At 49.1% G+C, this 23,934-nt stretch overlaps 1 protein-coding gene across 4 annotated transcripts in view; it reads left to right on the top strand.

Moving 5' to 3' along the window:
* Nucleotides 1-8,062, top strand: part of NAGA (alpha-N-acetylgalactosaminidase) — a 315,980-nt gene extending 307,918 nt beyond the window's left edge. For all 4 annotated transcript variants that reach the window (XM_069231165.1, XM_069231167.1, XM_069231164.1 and 1 more), the window contains one exon: nucleotides 5,158-8,062. In XM_069231165.1, coding sequence (XP_069087266.1) covers nucleotides 5,158-5,274 — 117 coding nt within the window. In that variant the 3' untranslated portion in view covers nucleotides 5,275-8,062. The remainder of the gene's footprint in view (nucleotides 1-5,157) is intronic.
* Nucleotides 8,063-23,934: the final 15,872 nt, after the last annotated feature.

Below are 23,934 nucleotides of genomic sequence, written 5' to 3'. Positions count from 1 at the left end.
CCGAGTTAGGAGCCATTAGAGATTTTTCTACATCTTCCATTTCAGCAATGTCGTTTTCAGATGGTATTTCACTGCTGGAGGTCGCTCCTGGTGGAGCTGTTAGTAGAAGCTGTCAGTTGCAGTAATTCATTAACTCTAATGTTTGATATCCTTTGGCAGAGTTCCTCATCAAAGTCCATTTGTGGCCCTCATCTTTAGACCCATTCTGTTTTGAGGATTCCTCCACTGGCATTGGTGTCATGCTGTAGTAATATTTATCGATAGTATTTACACTGAGGTGAGTAGTTGTAACTCTTCATGACGCAGGCTGGATCACTTTCATGTAGGAGTGTTGGGCTTTGGCGTCATCAGTTTCAAGGGCTTATATGTACCTGCCACACTAAAGGGAGACGTAATCATCTACATCACTTCCTCAGAAGTGCACGCAGGTGGGGTTAGACGGAGAAGTTAGAGGGCAGATGACCTTGTGTTATCACTTCCTGGTTACAAGGCTGTCCTTTGTCAGAAGGCCCAGCGTTGTCACATTCTAGTCACATCGCCCTCCGGGTCAGGGCTCATGGGTGACGTCTAATCCTGATCAAATGGCCTTTATGAGTTAGGGATCATGGGTGGCGTTACCTCTTTGTTAAATGCCCCAAATGTAATGTTATTTCCTGGGCAGGTGCAGCGGCAGCCGACATACATTATAAGTGTTGGCACAGGTGGAGGAGGCGCAAGTGGGTAGAGGGGGGTGAAAGGGGGAAGCACGGGAAAAAACAGAACCACTTACCTATTGCTGCCGCCGCCACACGCTCCTCTGCTTCTTGGTCCCAGCAGTCCCTGGGGCAGCATGAAAGACTCCAAACAGATATGTGCAGTTAAGGGCACATTCCACACCCCTTCTCCCTTCCTCCCTCCTATGGCCCAGCCTCGCCCCTCTCTGCACTCGCTGGCTTAGCCAGCAGCAGAAAGTGATGGTAAGGTGACCAGATGTCCCGGATTTCCCCGGACAGTCCCGGTTTTTATAGGATTGTCCCGATGTCCCGACACATCTCTGAATTTTAAATAAATGTCCTGGTTTTTGGGACAAAGGTCAGATTATTAAATAAATGTCCTGGTTTTTGGGACAATGGTCAGATCATCTAGGGAAGCATAAGTTAAAGAGGCCTACAAAGTATGTAATAATTAAACCATTTTACCTGTTACTGTCAGGCAACACAGTCCCCTGTCTGCTCCCAGCAGAGAGACTGAGTGGGGAGCAGAGAGGTGGGTGGGGGCAGGTTGGGGGTGCAGGTCAAGCCATAGCTAATTTTTTATATGTAGTCTTGTAAATGTGTGTGGGTAAGTGTGTGTGTGTATATATATATAAATATATATATATATATACATATATATATATATATATATATATATACGCACGCACCCACACACACATGTATAAGCACACATTCACAGAGCTACGCAACAAAACGGGATAGGCCAGATATAAAAGTGAGAGTAATGTCTTTAGTGCTTTTTTTTATGTCTGACCTGTCCCGGTTTTTGATCCTCAAAATCTGGTCACCCTAAGTCAGAGGTCTCCAAACTTTTTAAGGCCGCGCCCCCCCAGTTCAAAAATAAAAATCATTGGGCCCCCCTCAGAATTTTTCACAATTATTTTATAAACATGGCAATGTTTAAATATGTCTAAACCTATTTCAACATTGCAGTTAAGTACTGTTACCTTTTTAAAACTGCAATAACATGCTTCTGCTTAAAACAAAGGCCTGTTATCTGTAGAATATTTATTTTGGCCAGAGTCTGGGGCCCCCCGGGATCACTTCAGGCCCCTAGGTGGGCCCACCCCTGTAGGAGGCTGGACTGGCTTGTAGTGAGTACCAAGGGGTACTTACACCTTGCACCAGGCCCAGGTATCCCTTATTAGTGTAGAGGGGTGTCTAGCAGCTTAGGCTGATAGAAAAGGTAGCTTAGCAGAGCAGTTTAGGCTGAACTAGGAGACGAGTGAAGCTCCTACAGTACCACTAGTGTCATATGCACAATATCATAAGAAAACACAATACACAGATATACTAAAAATAAAGGTACTTTATTTTTATGACAATATGCCAAAGTATCTCAGTGAGTACCCTCAGTATGAGGATAGCAAATATACACAAGATATATGTACACAATACCAAAATATGCAGTAATAGCAATAGAAAACAGTGCAAACAATGTATAGTCAGAATAGAATGCAATAGGGGCACATAGGGATAGGGGCAACACAAACCGTATACTCTAGAAGTGGAATGCGAACCACGAATGGACCCCAAACCTATGTAACCTTGTAGAGGGTAGCTGGGACTGTAAGAAAACAGTGAGGGTTAGAAAAATAGCCCACCCCAAGACCCTGAAAAGTGGGTGCAAAGTGCACCTAAGTTCCACAAAGAGCACAGAAGTCGTGATAGGGGAATTCTGCCAGAAACAACAACACCAGCAATGCAACAACGATGGATTTCCTGACGAGAGTACCTGTGGAACAAGGGGACCAAGTCCAAGAGTCACGATCAAGTCGGGAGTGGGCAGATGCCCAGGAAAAGCCAGCTGTGGGTGCAAAGAAGCTGCCACCAGATGGTAGAAGCTGTGGATTCTGCAAGAACAACAAGGGCTAGAAACTCCCACTTTGGAGGATGGATGTCCCACGTCGTGAAGAGTCGTACAGAAGTGTTTCCGTGCAGAAAGACCGCAATCAAGCCTTGCTAGCTGCAAAGGTTGCGGTTAGGGTTTTTGGATGCTGCTGTGGTCCAGGAGGGACCAGGATGTCGCCAATTGCGTGAGGGGACAGAGGGGGCACCCAGCAAGACAAGGAGCCCTCTCAGAGGCAAGCAGCCCCAGCAGAAGTGCCAGAACAGGCACTACGAAGTGGAGTGAACCGGAGCTCACCCGAAGTTGCACAAGAGGGTCCCACGAAGCCAGAGGACAACTCAGGAGGTCGTGCAATGCAGGTTAGAGTGCCGGGGACCCAGGCTTGGCTGTGCACAAAGGAAATCCTGGAAGAGTGCACAGGAGCCGGAGTAGCTGCAAAACACACGGTTCCCAGCAATGCAGTCTAGCGTGTGGAGGCAAGGACTTACTTCCACCAAACTTGGACTGAAGAGTCACTAGACTGTGGGAGTCACTTGGACAGAGTTGCTGAGTTCAAGGGACCTCGCTCGTTGTGCTGAGAGGAGACCCAGAGGACCGGTGAAGCAGTGCTTTGGTGCCTGCGGTTGCAGGGGGAAGATTCCGTCGACCCGCGGGTGATTTCTTCTGAGCTTCTAGTGCAGAGAGGAGGCAGACTACCCCCACAGCATGCACCACCAGGAAAACAGTCGAGAAGGCGGCAGGATCAGCGTTACAAGGTCGCAGTAGTCGTCTTTGCTACTTTGTTGCAGTTTTGCAGGCTTCCAGCGCGGTCAGCAGTCGATTCCTTGGCAGAAGGTGAAGAGAGAGATGCAGAGGAACTCTGATGAGCTCTTGCATTCGTTATCTAAAGAATTCCCCAAAGCAGAGACCCTAAATAGCCAGAAAAGGAGGTTTGGCTATCTAGGTGAGAGGATAGGCTAGCAACACAGGTAAGAGCCTATCAGAAGGAGTCTCTGATGTCACCTGCTGGCCCTGGCCACTCAGAGCAGTCCAGTGTGCCAGCAGCACCTCTATTTCCAAGATGGCAGAGGTCTGGAGCACACTGGAGGAGCTCTGGGCACCTCCCAGGGGAGGTGCAGGTCAGGGGAGTGGTCACTCCCCTTTCCTTTGTCCAGTTTCGCGCCAGAGCAGGGCTGGGGGATCCCTGAACCGGTGTAGACTGGCTTATGCAGAAATGGGCACCATCTGTGCCCATGAAAGCATTTCCAGAGGCTGGGGGAGGCAACTCCTCCCCTGCCTTAACATTTTTTTCCAAAGGGAGAGGGTGTAACACCCTCTCTCTGAGGAAGTCCTTTGTTCTGCCTTCCTGGGCCAAGCCTGGCTGGACCCCAGGAGGGCAGAAACCTGTCTGAGGGGTTGGCAGCAGCTGCAGTGAAACCCCTGAAAAGGCAGTTTGGCAGTACCCAGGTCTGTGCTAGAGACCCGGGGAATCATGGGATTGTCTCCCCAATACCAGGATGGCATTGGGGGGGCAATTCCATGATCTTAGACATGTTACATGGCCATGTTCGGAGTTACCATTGTGAAGCTACACATAGGTAGTGACCTATGTGTAGTGCACGCGTGTAATGGTGTCCCCGCACTCACAAAGTCTGGGGAATTTGCCCTGAACAATGTGGGGGCACCTTGGCTAGTGCCAGGGTGCCCACACACAAAGTAACTTAGCACCCAACCTTTACCAAGTAAAGGTTAGACATATAGGTGACTTATAAGTTACTTGAGTGCAGTGGTAAATGGCTGTGAAATAACGTGGACGTTATTTCACTCAGGCTGCAGTGGCAGGCCTGTGTAAGAATTGTCAGAGCTCCCTATGGGTGGCAAAAGAAATGCTGCAGCCCATAGGGATCTCCTGGAACCCCAGTACCCTGGGTACCTTAGTACCATATACTAGGGAATTATAAGGGTGTTCCAGTATGCCAATGTAAATTGGTAAAATTGGTCACTAGCCTGTTAGTGACAATTTGTACAGAGAGAGCATAACCACTGAGGTTCTGGTTAGCAGAGCCTCAGTGAGACAGTTAGGCACCACACAGCGAACACATACATATAGGCCACAAACTTATGAGCACTGGGGTCCTGGCTAGCAGGGTCCCAGTGACACATAACAAACATACTGAAAACATAGGGTTTTCACTATGAGCACTGGGCCCTGGCTAGTAGGATCCCAGTGAGGCAGTGAAAACACCCTGACATACACTCACAAACAGGCCAAAAGTGGGGGTAACAAGGCTAGAAAGAGGCTACTTTCTCACAGCCCCCCAGTTTAAAGACCTCTGCCCTAAGTGGTGGTGCAGTGCCCAGAGAAGGCTGGCCAAAGGGCGAACCCAGGGGTGAGAGTGTGAACAAAAATGAGTCAAGGAAGGTGCATGTTGAGAGGTGAACCGTTTAAAAGTGCAAAAGGAGGAGGGCAAATCAAGATATGACTAAAGGGGTGAGTGCCGCTTGTGCCGTGCGCTTTGCACAATTCTTTAGACTGGCTCTTTATTGGTTAATCTTGTCTCTCATCCCCTACAGGCAACGGATGTGTATGCAGGACACCTGATTCGCGGACTGACAACGAACACGGTCTTCACAGTGGCAATCGACCCCTCAGGTGTAGTGATGTGGCACCTCACTCCCTATTTCTACTGACCCCTCACCCTGGGGAGGAGCTGCATGCCCACTGAGCTGTCCTCAGAGAGGACACACACTGGGTGTGTGGTGTGGAGACGCTGCTCTGCAAGACGCTCTTACGTAGGCATGATGAGAGGTGACAAGTGTGAACGGTAACAACGATGATAGACTCTACCAACGGCTTACTCTCTGCTTTCCAGAAGTTTATGTACTGCAACCGCCACCTCTCTATGACGCAGTCATGCAGCCATGTTTCAGTAAGAATACACGTGCGGTTACTGGCAGCACCGAAGGAAAGCAGTGTCCTGGGACGCCAGTCTATCACTGTCACGGTGGCTTCACCAGGGCATTCATAGTCTCATCGTGTGACTGTGGCATTGCCACCGTGTGCGGGTTTGGCTTGTGTGACTGTGGCATTGCCACCGTGTGGGTGCTTGGCTGAAACGTGATGCCACCTCTACAGGTTTGTTCTAGTGACAGTTTCCTCCCCAAACCACTACCTATATTAACTCTGGTTCTTCTAGACGCTTCCCTCCTGAATCAAAGCTATCTGAGTTGCTGGCAGATTGCAAGCTATTTTTTTGTACCTCTTCACTGCAGTGCTGCACATAGAATTCAAAGAATTTTTGAAACTTGAGATACATCCTCAAAAAGAATCATTTGACGCGTGCACACGTAATGCGACATGACAGCACACACACCACACAACCCTAACTCATCACAGGAAGAATTTAATACAAATGTATGATAGCTTAAATCGACCAATTGAGACCTCGCACTAAGTGCACGATGACTCTGTATAAGTGCCAAAAACCTAAGAGAGCCCAGGTGAAAAGAGATGAGCGCGCTGGAATTCTCTCTTATATCTCAAGCTACGCTTGTTTGAGATACAACACGCAAAGCATTCGTAACAGCCCCCGGGAGGAAGATCTGCCCGATTTGGTTGACATGGCGAGTTGGAGGATACTCCCTTCAGATACCAAGGACAGCATTGCAGGTCAGCAGTAACTGTGTGTGTTGGTTATTGCTGTGCTATGGAAATGAACAATCTGTGGGCTCTGCAGCCGTGGACACCGGAGAGTCGGGCTGCGGTACTACCTTCAGCCAGGAGGAACTCAGTAGTGCTTGGAAGATATTGGCTTTTCAACCGCAGACTTTGCACTTGGCAAGATCGAGATGCATGAAGTGTCAGCAGGAAGGGATTGGGTTGGGAGAGTTTATTTTTCTTTCTGGAATAACAAATACAGAATTGTGACTATTTTTGTAATTTTGGTGTTGAGTATGACATTTATTCCAGTAAAATGTAGGAGGGCCTGTTTTAGAGACGGGAAGGTGGCATTCTTTCAAAATCAAAAGATTCTGGTTGTCACAACTTGCTTCTCTGCGTTTCTCAGCCTCATTTCCCAGCCCAGACCCCATTTTATCTGATGGATATAGACCCACCAGTCCCCAGTTTTTCTGATGGCAACAGACCCACCAGACCCCAGTTTTTCTGATGTGACAGACCCACCAGACCCCAGTTTTTCTGATGGCAACAGACCCACCAGTCCCCAGTTTTTCTGATGGCGACAGACCCACCAGACCCAGGTTGTTCTAATGGCGACAGACCCACCAGACCCCAGTTTTTCTGATGATGACAGACCCTCCAGGCCCCAGTTGTTCTAATTGCGACAGACCCACCAGACCCCAGTTTTTCTGATGGCGATAGACCCACCAGACCCCAGTTTTTCTGATGGCGACAGACCCTCCAGACCCCAGTTGTTCTAATTGCGACAGACCCTCCAGACCCCAGTTGTTCTAATTGCGACAGACCCACCAGACCCCAGTTTTTCTGATGGCGATAGACCCACCAGACCCCAGTTTTTCTGATGGCGACAGACCCTCCATACCCCAGTTATTCTAATTGCGACAGACCCACAGGACCCCAGTTTTTCTGATGGAGACAGACCCACCAGACCCCAGTTTTTCTGATGGCAACAGACCATCCAGACCCCAGTTGTTCCAATGGCGACAGACCCACCAGACCCCAGTTTTTCTGATGGCAACAGACCCTCCAGACCCCAGTTGTTCCAATGGCGACAGACCCACCAGACCCCAGTTTTTCTGATGGCGATAGACCCACCAGACCCCAGTTTTTCTGATGGCGAACAACCCTCCAGACCCCAGTTGTTCTAATTGCGACAGACCCACCAGACCCCAGGTTTTCTAATGGCGTCAGACCCACCAGACCCCAGGTTTTCTGATCGCGACAGACCCACCAGACCCCAGTTTTTCTGATCGCGACAGACCCTCCAGACCCCAGTTGTTCTAATGGCGACAGACCCACCAGACCCCAGTTTTTCTGTTGGCGAAATACCCAACAGACCCCAATTTTTCTAATTGCGACAGACCCACCAGACCCCAGTTTTTCTGCTGGCGACAGACCCACCGGACCCCAGTTTTTCTGATGGCGACAGACCTACCAGACCCCAGTTTATCTGATGGCGACAGACCCACCAGACCCCAGTTTTTCTGCTGACGACAGACCCACCAGACCCCAGTTTTTCTGGGCGGAAAGCCAACGCTTTTCAAAGTTGTGCCCGGAGTTTTGTAAAATGAAAGATGGAGGTGCACGTGCAAAGCAGTTTTTGCTCTCTCTAAGGACGAGCCTCTCTTTTTACTCCCTTCTTCCCTTTCTCCCAAAGAGGCCTCATTGGGATCTTGATTATTATTATATTTATAGACACAAATATCGCCACCTACGTGCAGGATTCCAAATACATTTAAAACAGAAGATATGTCTAAATAAAATATTTATGGAAAGAAATAGTTTGTTTTCTTGTTTTCGTTTACAAAACTACATAGGGAAAAATATTGTAAAAAATTCCATTAGAAAATGAAAATGCATTTAAATCACGTTACCCTTCACTAACTCATTCACATCTTGTGGTGTAGATTTGTTTTACCTTTGGACGCGGCACAGGTATTCTCTGTACACTAGAAGTAATGGCAGTGGAAGAAAGGAGGGAATTACCAATTTAATGACAGACCATTTTTCCATCACAGCAACTCTTTTGCATTCGGGTGCTATGAATATCTCTGCCTCTGTGTGGGAATCCTGAATACATTTTACAAAAGGAACTATCTGTACTCCAGCATTGGACCTCTCATGAATTCACGTGCTTGAATTCTTCTCAGTCATCAAGGTAGGAGCCTCTGATCGCGTAGTGCAGCATCACACTTAGCTATAAAGAGATGACCAATCAAACAATCATCAGCTTAGTAGCCCATCCACCTAATTGAAAATGACCCGAATTTTAGCCCATAAGGTGGTACTACTCCCAACTCTACTCCACTTAGAAGCCACTCTAACTCAGATTTCTACTACGTCATGTGTGCATGGGGTCTCTGTTGAGCCCTTCTAATTTCTGAAGGCTACTTATTCCCGTCGATTTCTCACCAAATGAATATCCTCAATGGGCCAGACTGCCTCAGACATTTTTTCCCCCAGCAATAGGTCTCCAGTGCCACTAGGTGCATACGGGCTTCAGCCCCAGCTTCACCCACCCAGTTAATCACAACACCAGGGCATATAAACCACTGAATACCACACTGGTTTCATTTCTTGTCTTTCCACACATCATCAACGCAGGCTTCACACTCTCTCTTAGTGCTTCATTGAGTGTTTTTTTACAATGACTAGGTCAAATGCTTCTTCATAAGGTATAATGGTTTAAGAGCTAGATGTAGGAATGGTTTTTCACGTCGCAAACAGCGAATTTCTCTGTTTGCGATGTGCAAAACCCACATCGCGATGCCCAATTCCCATTTTGCAAGTCGGTAACGCGGTCGCAAAGCAATTGCAGATACCACTAGTGGCACACTGGTGGTAACCCATTCGCAAAAGGGAAGGGGTCCCCATGGGACCCCTTTCCCTTTGTGAATGGCCTGGAAAACATTTAATATTAATGAGGTGGGCCTTTGCGACCCCCTTGCGAGTTGCAGATGGTGTCAGGGACACCATCCTGCATCCTGAATTGCGACTCTTAAATTGCGAGTTGCAATTCAGGGCATTCGTACATCTGGCCCTAAATTCTTGCATAGATCCCACCAAGAAATGTATTTGCTAGATCCACAGGACAAATGCATGTTTTGCCACAGAGATGAACGCAATCCAACAGCCTGCTACTTCTGGTATTTGAGGCATCTGAAGCCCCCAGGAGAATGGGAGGCCATGTTATATTTGGCCAAGGCCCAGAGGCAGAACCCAAAGCAGTTCATGTCTGCTTCAGGCAAGTCTTCTGACAGGGACCATCTCCCAAGAGATCTTCCCATAAAAAAAGCTCAAACCGTGTCAAAGGAAGAAGTGTTCTCCCTCGAGAAAACAACCGTGCTCCCAGACCGTTTGGAGAATCAACAATTTTCCTGATGCCTTTGTCTTCCTTGTCCTTGTATCAAGTTCCAGTATTAGAGAATGTGTTTTGACAACATCTGCTGAACCTAAGCAGGTTCAGGCCTTTCATTAGACCATACTGTACATTTTCCAGATGGGCTACTCATCTAGGGCCACTCTTCTGAAATGGGCCTGTTGCTATAGGATTCGTGATTGCAGTGGCTTTGCTTAGTAGCACATTTTTGCAAATCAGGGGACTGCACCAACACTCTCACACCCCTATTGAGCCACCAAATGGTAGACAACATTCAACACATAATACATGAAGGGAAGGTTTGCTTACTGATCTTTATGTGTCACCTTCAACACAGTTGATCATGATTAACTTTGCAACACGTTGGGAGCTAGAATGTACTGCATGAACAATGTATTAAACTGATTCAGATATTTATTTCAGAAACGTTCTCAAGTTGCCTACCTAGTGAACTTTACATCACCATCAGAAGTGGTGTCTTGCAAGGCACTACTCCCTCCACTATGCGGTTCTACCTATACGTTGATCCCCTAGGACTTCTTCTGGAGGAAACAAGCATAAAGCTCCCCAAATACACAAATGACATTCAACTTTACTTAAAGCTGTCTTCAATCAATGACTTGCACTCACTCAGGGGAAGTATGCGGAAATTACACAACTGGATGGCAGCCAACTCCCTAAAATGTAATCATTAGAAGAAGAGTTTCTACTAGTCCCCTATAGGTCAAATAGGATCAATCCAATTCTGATTACAGGATTAAGAGTTTTGCTACGTGCCATCACTTTCCCCAACTCTTCATGATTACCGCTTTTCTATCAATGATACTTTACATGGACAAGTTAGCTCAGTTAACATATTAGCATCCTCATGAATTAAAGAGAACAACATTTTAATACTCCACAGGGGCCAGACAGGATTTGGAAAAAAAATGGCCAGATTACATTGAGTTTTCATTTTAAAAACATCTAATCATAAAGAATTGTAATTAATGAAAAATGACTATAGAACATCTTTCACAAACCTATATTAAAAGAAATGGGAATATGAGTCATATCACCTTAAGACCTGTGGTCACTGCAAAAGGTTATCCAGGGGTACTCTCAAGGACTGGGAGAAGATTAGGCTTCATAGACTTCCAGGAGAGAAGAGCATCTGGATCATCAAGAGGCCTTGAAGAAGGACAGACTTCTTCCAAAGAGCCCTCCCCTCATTCCAAGGACTCCTATAGAGTAAGATCTCATAAAATACATAAAAAAACAAGATATTCCCATTGAAGGTCAAGAGGTATGACTTTGAGGACGGAGAAGATTCCAGTGTGCTCGCGTCGACATCAAAGACACTGCAAAGTGGGATCTACTCACGTTCAACATCGAAACAGTCTCGGCATTCGATGTTGAGACTTTCATCCCCATCAAGGTCACTTTCGACAGCCAAAAAACATTTGTCAACGTCGAAGACACATGAATCATCTTCAGGGTCAGTGAAGAAGATTCAGTAGATGTCGAGACAGAAGCATTTAGTGTTGCATACACAACATCCTCAGTCAACACTGAAAGACAAACATCCAATGCAACACACTATGAAAAGGCCACTGTAGACATTATAAGAGGTCCAGCCTTTTCCAACAGGCTTGGGGGAATTAAGGATTTGCTTTCCATCTAGGGCCAGATCGCAATCCCCACTGAACATTGCACCTCATTGGCTAGAAAGTCTACAGAAGAGACCTGTGCCTCTGAGTATTCACAGGCATACACTCCTTCAAGAGTTACACCACATACACCACATTCTAGAGAGACTCTGGCCCTCATTCCAACCCTGGCGGTCTCTGACCTCCAGGGCGGAGGCAGCGGAAGCACCGCCAACAGGCTGGCGATGCTTCCTGGGCTATTCTGACCGCGGCGGTAAAGCCGCGGTCAGAAAAGGGGAACCGGCGGTTTCCCGCCGGTTTTCCCCTGGCCCAGGGAATCCTCTATGGTGGCGCTGCTTGCGCTTGCTTGCTCTATGGTGGTTTTTACCGCCAGAACCAGGCTGTCAGGAACGGGTGTCGTGGGGCCCCTGGAGGCCCCTGCACTGCCCATGCACTGCCCATGCCACTGGCACTGGCATGGGCAGTGCAGGGGCCCCCTAACAGGGCCCCACAAAGATTTTCACTATCTGCTTAGCAGACAGTGAAAATCGCGACGGGTACCACTGCACCCGTCGCACTCCTGCAACTCCGCCGGCTCCATTCGGAGCCGGCTTCCTCGTTGCAGGGGCTTTCCCGCTGGGCCCAGCAGGAAAGTTGGAATGGCCGCCGCGGTCTTTTGACCGCGGGGCGGTCATTCGGCGGTGACCGCATGGCGGGCAGCGACCGCCGCCCGCCGCGGTCAGAATGACCGCCTCTATCTCCTCATTTCTCTGTACCGCCTTCGACCCCTTCAGAGCCCTTAAGAAGTCTGCATCTACCACCTGTGACACATAAGTCTCCACAGAGATCTAGAAGTCAACTGTGTCACCGCTTTAGATTCAAAGCGAGATCTAGAGCCAGATCCATATCAAGATTCAGGAGGTCCCATGGTTCTAGGTCTAGACATAGGTGAAGAAGATCTCCATCCTGGTCTACAACATCTCCCTCTTCCATCAAAGAATACCCTCCTACAATGACAGACACACCGCCAGCTAGAGTGTCTCCAGTGGATGATCTCCTGATGTTTAATGATGTTTTGATAAGAGGTCCAACCAAACTAAACATAGACATCCCTTCTACAACAACCTCATCGTCTGGGATTCACTCAGCAGATTTAATGAAAAACTACCAAAAGAGGACAGGCAAAATTTCCAGGAAATCTTGAATGAAGGTGGCCTGGTATCTAATTAGATTATAAGTGCAGCTGCGGATGCATCAGACCTAGCTGTGCATGGTTATGGTCATGGCATGTATGCACGAAGGTCATCTTGGCTATAACTCACCGGCCTTAAGCCAGAGGCTGAACATTGAACCATGAACGAACCATTCTTAGGAAATACCCTTTTTGGCATTCATGCTGACAGATGTCCAAAATCAAGACAGAGATGGACACACTTAAGACTGTTGGTCGGGAAAAGAGAAAGGAGTATCATAAGAGATACAGACCTTACGATAGACAGTTTTTCCCTCAGAGAGTTCAAGCTTCTCACTGGTCTCAATAAGATCAACAGCAGTCAAGGCAACACTACCATCCATGTAAACCTACTAGAGGAAGAGGATCACACAACAGCCTGCATCCACGGGAAAGCCTTCTACTAAACAATGAGTCATCACTTCCCCCTTCTCTGTTACCTGCTCCAGTAGGGAGAAGTATATCCAATCATCTAGGAGTAGCGCCTAATAACAAAAAAACAAATATGTCTTGAATATTGTTCAGAATGTACATGTTCTTTGATTCAGGTTCCCTCCTCCTTCTTCTCCACCGGCAAAAACATCACTATATCAAAAATACTTCTTACAGAAAGAAGTTCACATTCTGTTACAAAAGCAGGTTGTGGAGGAGGTCCCCCATCACCAAAAGGGACTAGAGATTTATTCCTTGTATTTTCTGCTGAGAAAAAAAGGACTGAAGCAATAATTCAGACCCATTTTAGAACTCCGAGTACTGAACGAATACATATAAAAAAAAGCTCAGGATGTTAGCTTTATGTCAGATTGACACAACTCTCATCAAGGGCACTGGATGGGTTTGATAGATCTTCAAGAGGCTTACTTTCACCTCCCAATTTCCATAAAGCATCAAAGGTTTCTCCATTTCAAAGTAGGATCTCAACATTATCGATACAAAGTCCTAACTTTCGGCCTCAAATCAGCTCCACAAACATTCACCAAATATATGGCCGTAGTTGCAGCTTGCTTAACCAGTTGGCAGCCAAGGATGTAACGGTTATGTGCTTGACTGCAGCACTGAGGCTCCAAGGACATAACCGTTATGTCCTTGGACTGGCTGACGGGGGGAGTGCTAGTGCTCCTGTCATGAGCCTCGCCTCGGCACCCCCACTGCATGGATGGAAGGGGAATCACTTCTCCTTCCACCCCCGCTTCCCCTTCCCCTGCCGGTGGCATCTAATGATGTCAGCACATGATAGTATGCTGACCTCATCAGAGGCCTGCCCCTCGAATGAGAAAAGCTTTTGCATTTCTCCTACGATCACGTGGAGGGGCCAACAAAGGCATCAAAGGAAAGGAGTTCTTGGTCCTCTGCTGGGAAGGCAGTCCTCTGGGGGTTTGTAGAGGTCGCTGTTCCTGCAGGATGTGCCATGTTTTTGTAGCAGGAGTCTTGAAGCTGCAGACAGGCCGGTAGGGCTAGGGCCAAGTCAGTTGTTGTCTTGAGTCTTCACTTCTGGGGTCAGTTCTTCAGTCCTTCTTCTTCTTCTTGAGGTTGCAAGGAATCTGAAGTGCAATGTTCAGGGGTGCTCCTAAATACTAGATTTAGGAGTGTTACAAGGGTCAGAAGGCAGTAATAGCCAATGGATACTGTCCCTGAGGGTGACTACATCCGCCCTGTGCCCACTCCCTATTAGCTACTCTCCTCCAAAGCAAAATGGAAGATTCTACAAGGAGGGGGTCACTTCAGCTCTGGACACCCTAGGGGTGGTCCCAGCTGCAGTGGTCAGTCCTTCTTGTTTTTCCTGTTGTAGTTCCTGCAGGGGGGTGTAAAGCACCTCCACCTAGAGCAGGCTTTGTCCCTGACCCTAGAGAGTACAAAGGCTCTCACCCCATGGGGTCAGAAAATTGTCTGTTATGGCAGGTGGCACAGCCTTACACTAAAGGGTTGGGTGAAATACAGGGGGCATCTCTAAGATGCCCTCTGTGTGCATTTTACATAAATCCAACACTGGCATCAGTGCTTCACTGAAGAACTTCCCAGTCTTCAGTGAAGCCATCATGGAGCTGTGGAGTTCGTAATGACAAACTCCTAGCCTGTGTACTTATTATGGCCACAATGCACTTACAATATCTGAGAATGGATTTAGACACTGTAGGGGCATATTGCCTTTTCAGCTATGCCCTCACCTGTGGTATAGTGCACCCTGCCTTAGGGCTGTAAGGCCTGCTAGAGGTGTGACTTACCTATGCCACAGGTAGTGGTTGGTAGACATGGTACCCAGAGAGGGATGTCATGTCTACTTCACCAGCACACACAAGCTGCAATGGCAGTATGCATGTGTTTGGTGAGGGGCCCCTCAGGATGGCATAGTACATGCGGCAACCCTTAGGGACCCTACCTGGCCACAGAGCCCTTGGTACCACTGGTACCTTTTACAAAGGTTTTAGCTATGTGCCAGGGGCGTGCCAATTGTGGAAACAACAGTACAGTTTTAGGGAAAGAACACTGATGCTGGGGCCTGGTTAGTAGGATCCACGCACACACTCAGTCAAGTTAGCATCAATATCAGGCAAATGGTATGGGGGGGTGTAAGCATGCCAAAAGAGGTACTTTCCTACAGATACTGCATCCAAACCTTCCATCACTGAACATGACAGCATGGCTCCTGAATTCCTCAAATATGGGCATTTAGTTCTCTTTTAGGGGATTTCCATGTATAGTTATAAGCAATGAATAGTCCTGCCCGCGTGCAGGGTCCCCAGAGCAGTTCTTTAATATATCTTCTTAAGTGGAGATTTTCACCTTTCTCCAGGAAGGCCTATAAAGATACTTAGGAAAAAGGCAGATAATGCAGACTATATATCTAGGCAACAGTTGCCCAATTCTTCATCATGAAATCAAAAAAGGGCCAATACATTAAAAATGAGTATAATTTAAGCTGTTTTGCAAACAGTATAAATCTCCTTCACAAACCCCTTTTTATGATAGAGATGGGGGAGAACGGGGCAGAGTAGCCTCATAGGATGCCATTATATGTCTAAAATAGAGGTTGTGCCTTTAAGAACCTATGGACCACCAATATCCCATTATGCCCATCTGGTGGCAGTTGCTTCAGTTCCTTTTTTCCAGCTCCAGCTGACAGGACCCTGAAGCACTGAGCTTGACATTTTATAGGTTGTTTCCTCAAAAAGCTTTTGCCAGAAATCGATAACAACACTTTTTCGTGACATCTTTTTTATTTTTTCTGCCTTTTTCTGTTATCTTTTGACAGAAAACTGAGGCATCTTGTCAAATAAAATGCTTTCATTGTTTGATAAGTGCCCTCGCTGTGGCAGGAAAAAGGCCAAAACAGACCCTCATGAGGTCTGTATGATCTGCCTACCTTCTTCTCATCTTTCTGACACCTGTGATACCTGCAGGAACTTTTTCAGGTGCACCCTGCGCAAACGAGAGAGAAGTTTTCCCTTCAAGGAAGAGAAGAGAGAAGTTACCAGCAAACAGCCTACCAATGGGACTTCAAAGTAAGAAGGTTAGTCTTCTACCAGTGCTCTTCCCTCATCTTCCAGTGGATGTAGAAGGTCTGAAAAACATGTTCCAAGGCAGGGAAGACATCTGTCCCGGTTGACGTCGAGAGGACCGATGTCGAGGCAATGTACTGTGCCGACTTGTTCGCCATCATGGGCAGGTTTGACGTCGAGAAAATGACGCCGCTCACCGTTGACACAACATCAGTCGACATCAATGGATTATATGGGGTCAGTGCATTGCCGGCGTATGACGTCGAAAATTGCCTTATCGTCTGGAAATTCCAGGTCAGTGTGGAGACAGCATGGACGGTTGATGTTGAGGACTAAACTAATAAGTGAAAGGTCAACGTCAAGGAGTCTGTTAACATTGAGGAGAGAAAGGAGGATGAGTAGAAAAATGTACTCTTCATCTGAGTCATTACCTTCTCTGGTTGTTTTACCATCTCCATCTCCTCCTCCATCTTCACCTCTTCTACCTGCTTTGCCTCCTCCAATGCCCCCACCTCTTCCACAGGTGCTTCCTCTTTTCCTCTTTCATCAGCGCCTCCTACAGTACCTCCTCTCCAGGACCTAGAAGCACTCCGGCTCCCAGGCCTCAAACACGATCCTGATTGCGCCACCACTCTCGCCATGGACATCACACACTGGGGCGCTCTTCTACTACGTCAAGACATACTCATTGCCATCACTGATCTTACCATAGGTCAAGGTCACGCTCCCATTGACGGCATACTGATCATTCCACTTAATCTACAAGAGACTATTCACCAACTTTATCGGACTGTCCACCGCATCGTGTCCCTCCAGTAGATGACATTACTACTTTCAAGAGGTGCTTAACCAAGGGGCAGCAAAACTCAATATACCGATGTTGGTACCTACACCATCGACATTAGTAATCTTCAAAGCGCTACATCGGTGTACAGTTTCAAGGCTGTTGCTTCCACTGGTCCTGGGTCTCCTCAAACTGCCCATGGATTTGTTTCTAACTCCATCAATGGCTAAGCCTGATCCATCTTGGTTAGGTCGCTTCTCCACCGCTGCAGCTCCGCCTGCCTTGCCTCTGCCTCATTGCCCTTGCATTTGTCCTCTTGGCGCTTGCCTATTTTTAGGCGTTTTTTCATTTTTGCCGCTTCCTTTCCCGCCGCTGCCACCCGTGCGGCCCGCCCCCCTGCTCCCATTTGCTGCCCTTCCCTCCCGCCTCCCAGCTGACCCCTCCTCCCCTCCTCCTTCTTATGGCGCCCGCTGCGCTGCGGAGACAGCGACCCTTGACCCTTGGGTAGGTCGCTTCCCCACCGCTGCACCTCCGCCTGCCTGTCCTCTGCCTCGTTGCCCTTGCGTTTGTCCTCTTGGCGCTTGCCTATTTTTAGGCGTTTTTTCATTTTTGCCGCTTCCTTTCCCGCCGCTGCCACCCGTGCGGCCCCGCCCCCCCTGCTCCCATTTGCTGCCCTTCCCTCCCGCCTCCCAGCTGACCCCTCCTCGCCTCCCTCCTTCTTATGGTGGCCGCTGCGTGGCCGCGCCGTTGGCGCGCCAAAGGCAAGCCCATCTGTGCCCGTCCGCGCCTGGACCGCGCCCTGCGCCAGAACCCCTGGCCCCCACCGCACACAAAACACCCGTCTAAGATACGACTCCGCCTCCCTCAACGCCCTCAAAACCGGACGAACAGCCACCTGCTACCAAGCCAGCCCAAAACGAACCCATGGACCCTTCACCTGTCAAGTCTGCAAATACACATGCCTCCGAACCTGCAGACCACTCACCGGCCCTCGCAACAACAACAACCACCTCAAGTGCATCCTCCTCAACACACGCTCCGTCCACAAGCACGCCATCGAACTATGGGACCTCCTGGACACAACAGCACCAGACGTCGTCTGGATGAACGCTTCCTCGGCCCCAGACATCGCCATAGCCATCCCCGACGGCTACAAGATCGCCCGGAAGGACCTCGTCAACCAAACCGGAGGAGGAATCGCCATCATCTACAGGAACACCATCAACATCACGACCACCACCGAAGACACACCCCTCGCCGCCGAACACGTACACTTCCAGATTCACACCGACCCCAAAACCACCCTCATCTACAGACCCCCGGGCCCACGCGCGCAATTCAGCGAAACCAGCAAAACCATTGCAGACTTCATCAGCCCGCACGCCCTAGCCTCACCAGAATACATCCTCCTCGGGGACCTGAACTTCCACCTGGAGAAAAACAACGACAACAACACCACCACCCTGCTCGACAACCTCGCCAACCTCGGACTCAAGCAACTGGTGAGCACCCCCACCCACATCGCTGGACACACACTTGACCCCATCTTCTCCGCCAGCAACCACGTCTCCTTCTGCCACTCCTCCGGACTACACTGGACCGACCACAGATGCGTCCACTTCACCTTCAAAAGGGAGACTCACCACCATCGCACACAACAAATCCCCTGCAGACGCTGGAGCAAAATCTCCACAGACCAGCTCCTCTCAACACTGAACCAAAACCCACCAGTCAACATCACTGACGTCAACAACGCAGCCCACAGCCTCACACAGTGGATCACCAACTGTGCCGACAACCTTGAACCACTTAAAAAAAACCCAGGCGGGACCAGCATCAGGAAAACCCCATGGTTAACAGACGCCCTCAAAGAATCTAAGAATTCCTGCTGAACCCTCGAAAGAACCTGGCGCAGCGAACGAACCACAGAAAACATGACAGCCCTCAAGATCGCCACCCGTGAACACCACCAGCTGATCCGCTCCACCAAAAGGACATCTTTCAAAGAGCGACTAGACAACAACACCCACAACAGCAAGGAACTCTTCAACATCGTCAAAGAGCTCTCCAACCCCAGCGCCAGCTCCAACAACATCACACCTTCACAAGAACTCTGCAACTCCCTCGCCACGTTCTTCCACCGAAAGATTGCAGATCTACGCGACAGCTTCGGACCCCAGACCCCGCCTCCTACCACCGAACCAGCAGCCCCCACCACTACCCTCAGCTCCTGGACCCCTATCAGCTCAGAAGAGACCAGAAGCATCATGAACACCATCCACTCCGGCTCCCCCTCGGCCCCTTGCCCCCATCACATCTTCAACAAAGCCGACACCGTCATCGCACTCCATCTCCGGAACATCATCAACAGCTGGTTCGCATCAGCCACCTTCCTCGAGAGCTGGAAACATGCAGAAATCAACGCCCTCCTGAAAAAACCCACGGCAGACCCCAATGACCTGAAGAACTTCCGCCCCATCTCTCTTCTTCCCTTTCCGACCAAGGTCATCGAGAAGACCGTCAATAAGCAGCTGACCGCTTTCCTCGAGGCTAACAACTCGCTCGACCCATCCCAATCTGGATTTCGAGCCAACCACAGCACATAAACTGCCCTCATCGCAGTCACCGACGACATCAGGACCCTGATGGACAACGGAGAAACAGCCGCCCTCATCCTCCTGGACCTCTCGGCAGCCTTCGATACCGTGTGCCATCGCACCCTAATAACCCGCCTCCGCACCACTGGAATCCTAGGACAGGCCCTGGACTGGGTCATCTCGTTCTTCTCCGACAGAACCCAGAGAGTCCACCTCCCTCCCTTCTGCTCAGAACCCACCGAGATCATCTGCGGCGTACCCCAACGATCCTTGCTCAGCCCAACCCTCTTCAATATCTACATGAGCCCCCTCGCCGCCATCGCACGCAAACACAACATCAACATCATCTCCTACGCCGACGACACCCAGATGATACTCTCCCTCACCAAACACCCAACCACCGCCAAAACCAACCTACAGGAAGGAATGAAAGGCGTTGCGGAATGGATGAAGCTCAGCCGCCTAAAACTGAACTCAGACAAGACGGAGGTCCTCATCCTTGGACAATCCCCATCCACCTGGGACGACTCTTGGTGGCCCACGGCACTGGGCACCGCACCAACCCCCTCGGATCACGCACGCAACCTCGGATTCATCCTGGACCCCCTCCTCACAATGACCAAGCAGGTCAACGCCGTCTCGTCATCATGCTTCAACACTCTACGCATGCTCCGAAAAATCTTCCGTTGGATCCCCGCCGAAACCAGAAAGACAGTTACCCATGCCCTCGTCACAAGCCGACTGGACTACGGAAGCATCCTATATGCAGGAACCACCGCCAAGCTTCAGAAACGTCTGCAACGCATACAGAACGCCTCCGCACGCCTTATCCTCGACATTCCTCGCCACAGCCACACATCCGCCCACCTGATACACCTGCACTGGCTTCCCATCAACAAGAGAATCACCTTCAGGCTCCTCACCCACGCACACAAAGCACTCCACGACATGGGTCCCGAATACCTCAACAGATTCCTCTCGTTCTACACGCCCACCCGTCAGCTTCGCTCAGCCAGCCTCGCCCTCGCCACCGTCTCACGGATCCGCAGAACCACCGCCGGAGGAAGATCATTCACCTACCTGGCAGCCAAAGCATGCAACTCCCTCCCCGCTCACCTAAGAACTACCCAGGACCATCTCGCCTTCAGGACACTCCTCAATACATGGCTATTCGAGCAGCAGTAACCCCCCCCCCTCTCCAGCGCCTTGAGACCCTCTCGGGTGAGTAGCACGCTCTATAAATGGACTGATTGATTGATTGATCCACGCTTCAACAGAAATACCGGCCTCCAGATCAAGACCCATTATTTCTTCATACTGATCCTCCACGAATCTGTCGTTATTTTGGCTGCCAAAAAAGTCCATTCCACCTCTCCATCATCCTCTTCACCTCCAGATAAGGAGAGTAAAAAATTGGACTCAGCAGGCTGCAAAGTCTTCAGTACAGCAGCCACATCAATGAAGGCAGCCAGTGCAACGGCCCTCTTGGGCAGGTACGACCAAGCCCTTTTAGATTCAATCCAGTATTTTGCTGACCACCCGCCTAAGGACAAAAGGTAATACTTCTTGGAGATCGTCCACGAAGAGGCAATAATCTCCAATAAGTGCTGCTGTGTATTCTTCCCTCCTTGCCGCACATGGCTACTGTCACAAAGTCCCCTTGTAGATGCATGCTTGCCTCCAGCTAACATCTCTAAAAATGGAAGCGCAACACCACATCCAAAATTTGCCTTTCTCAGGTTCCACCCTGTTTGGCAGCCATGCTGACGACAAGATGGCAAGTAAAAGCTGTGAGTCTGAAGAAATCCAGGGAACAGCACAAATCGTTCTGACCCTAGCAGCATCGGTTTTACCCACAGAGTATTCAAACCCCTCATTGGCTTCTGAGTAGATCTCAACAATAACATCAGAGATCCTACCAACCACAGCGCAAGCAGACAAGAGGTCGCTCTGCCCAACAAACCACCCAAGGTGGTAAACAAACATCAGCCATAAAACAATGAGTCCTCCTTTCCCCCTCTTCCATTATCCACTCTGGTAGGGGGAAGCATTACACATTACCTGAAAGAGTGGCAGCACATCACAACAGATGCCTGAGTTTTGAATATTGTGAAGAATGGGTACCACCCCACCACCGTCCATTCCACCAACGCTGTCCACTTCCCATCTTGACTTAATCAGGATGGAAGTCAGCATCTTGTTGCAAAAAAAGGCTGTGGAAGCCATCCCCCATAATCAAAGGGGGGGGGGGCAGGCATTTACTTTAGGTATTTCCTATGACCAGAGAGAGACAAACACAAATTCAGACCCATTCTCAATCTATAAATCGGCAACAAGTGGATTCAGAAAGAGAAGTTCAGGATGCTGGCTTTTATCAAATATATCCGTAACTTCATCAATGAGATTGGCTTTGCTCCATTGACCTTCATGATGCCTACTTCCACATTGCCATCACCAGGAGGCATTGGATATTTCTCAGATTTCTTGTGGGGCACGACCCTTACCAGGATGCAGTACTACTATTTGGCCTCAAGTCAGCACCCAGAACATTCTCCAAGTGCATGGCTGTGGTCGCAGCCATCTGATAAAACACCAAATCTTTGTCTACCCCTATCTAGACAAATGGCTCATAAAGGTGTCCACTTCTCACGAAGCCCAATGGCATTTCAATTGGATTTGTGAACTCCTTCATCAGTTAGGTCTTCATGTGAACTTCAACAAGTCCATATCAATACCAGTCAGGACGTTGCATTACTTAGGGGCCTCCATCGATACCATTCACTCAAAGGTGTGTCCTTCAGAGGAGCAACGCTTATCGATCCTTCTGAAATGTGGGACTCCCAGGAGGATGCCTCATCCTACAGCAAGAGCAGTCTCATCTCTTTTTGGATCGATGTCCTCCTGTATCTTTCTCACTCTCAATGCTCGCCTCCACATGTGGCCTCTTCAGGAGTGTCTAGAGGACCAATGGGACCAGCTGACAGGCAACCTTGAGGACAAAATTACACTATCCTTACATACAATACGATCCCTCAAGTGGTGGTGTTCTCCAACCAGTCTCTTCCAAGGGATGCCATTTCACCAACAAATCCCTTCTCAAACCATTGTGAGGGACGCATCATTGCTTGGATGGGGAGACCACATGGATCACCTCGAGATACAAGGCTCATGGTCTCAGAGAGAGATGACATACTATATAAATCTCCTCGAGCTTCGTGCATTTCATCTGGTGCTCAGGGCCCTTCACCCATCATTCACCACTGACACCCTGCTTGTTAAGACGGACAATACAACCACCATGTACTACCTGAACAAGGAAGGGTAACAGCAACTCACTTCCCAGGCATACAGATTGGTCAAGCTGATGCTCTCAGCAGAGCTCTTGACAAAAATCACGAGTAGGTCTTGCACGAAGAAGTCGTTCAAAGTATCTTCTGCTTGTGGGGCACCCCTTCTATTGACCTCTTCTCCACAGCGGAAAATAGAAAATGCTGCGACTTCGCCTCTAGGTATTACCATCCAGAGACTGGGGAATGCCCCGTGGATTGACTGGTCATGTACATTTCATTACGTCTTTCCATATATTCACCTGATCCCAGCAATCTTAATCAAGCTGTTCCACTCCAAGACCAAGATGACCCTAATTGCTCAAGAGTGGTGTGAGAAAGTAGCCTCTTTCTAGACTTGTTACCCCCACTTTTGGCCTGTTTGTGAGTGTATGTCAGGGTGTTTTCACTGTCTCACTGGGATCCTGCAAGCCAAAGACCAGTGCTCCTAGTGAAAACCCTATGTTTTCAGTATGTTTGTTATGTGTTACTGTGACCCTGCTAGCCAGGACCCCAGTGCTCATAAGTTTGTGACCTATATGTATGTGTTCCCTGTGTGATGACTAACTGTCTCACTGAGGTCTGCTAACCAGAACCTCAGTGGTTATGCTCTCTCATTACTTTCCAAATTGTCACTAACAGGCTAGTGACTAATTTCACCAATTCACATTGGCATACTGGAACACCCTTATAATTCCCAGGTATATGGTACTGAGGTACCCAGGGTATTGGGGTTCCAGGAGATCCCTATGGGCTGCAGCATTTCTTTTGCCACCCATAGGGAGCTCTGACAATTCTTACACAGGCCTGCCACTGCAGCCTGAGTGAAATAACGTCCACGTTATTTCACAGCCATTTACCACTGCACTTAAGTAACTTATAAGTCACCTAGATGTCTAACCTTTACCTGGTAAAGGTTGGGTGCTAAGTTACTTAGGGGGTCATTCCGACCCCGCCAGGCGGCGGGCGGTGCCCGCCGGGCGGAGACCGCCAAAAGACCGTACCGCGGTCAAATGACCGCGGCGGTCATTTTGACTTTCCCGCTGGGCAGGCGGGCGACCGCCAAAAGGCCGCCCGCCCGTCCAGCGGGAAAGCCCCAGCAACGATGAAGCCGGCTCCGAATGGAGCCGTCGTAGTTGCTGGTGTGCGACGGGTGCAGTGGCACCCGTCGCGATTTTCAGTGTCTGCTTTGCAGACACTGAAAATCTT

This window comes from Pleurodeles waltl, chromosome 4_2, assembly GCF_031143425.1.
Source record: "Pleurodeles waltl isolate 20211129_DDA chromosome 4_2, aPleWal1.hap1.20221129, whole genome shotgun sequence".
Taxonomy (NCBI): domain Eukaryota; kingdom Metazoa; phylum Chordata; class Amphibia; order Caudata; family Salamandridae; genus Pleurodeles; species Pleurodeles waltl.
This window is presented reverse-complemented; position numbering and strand designations above follow the sequence as displayed.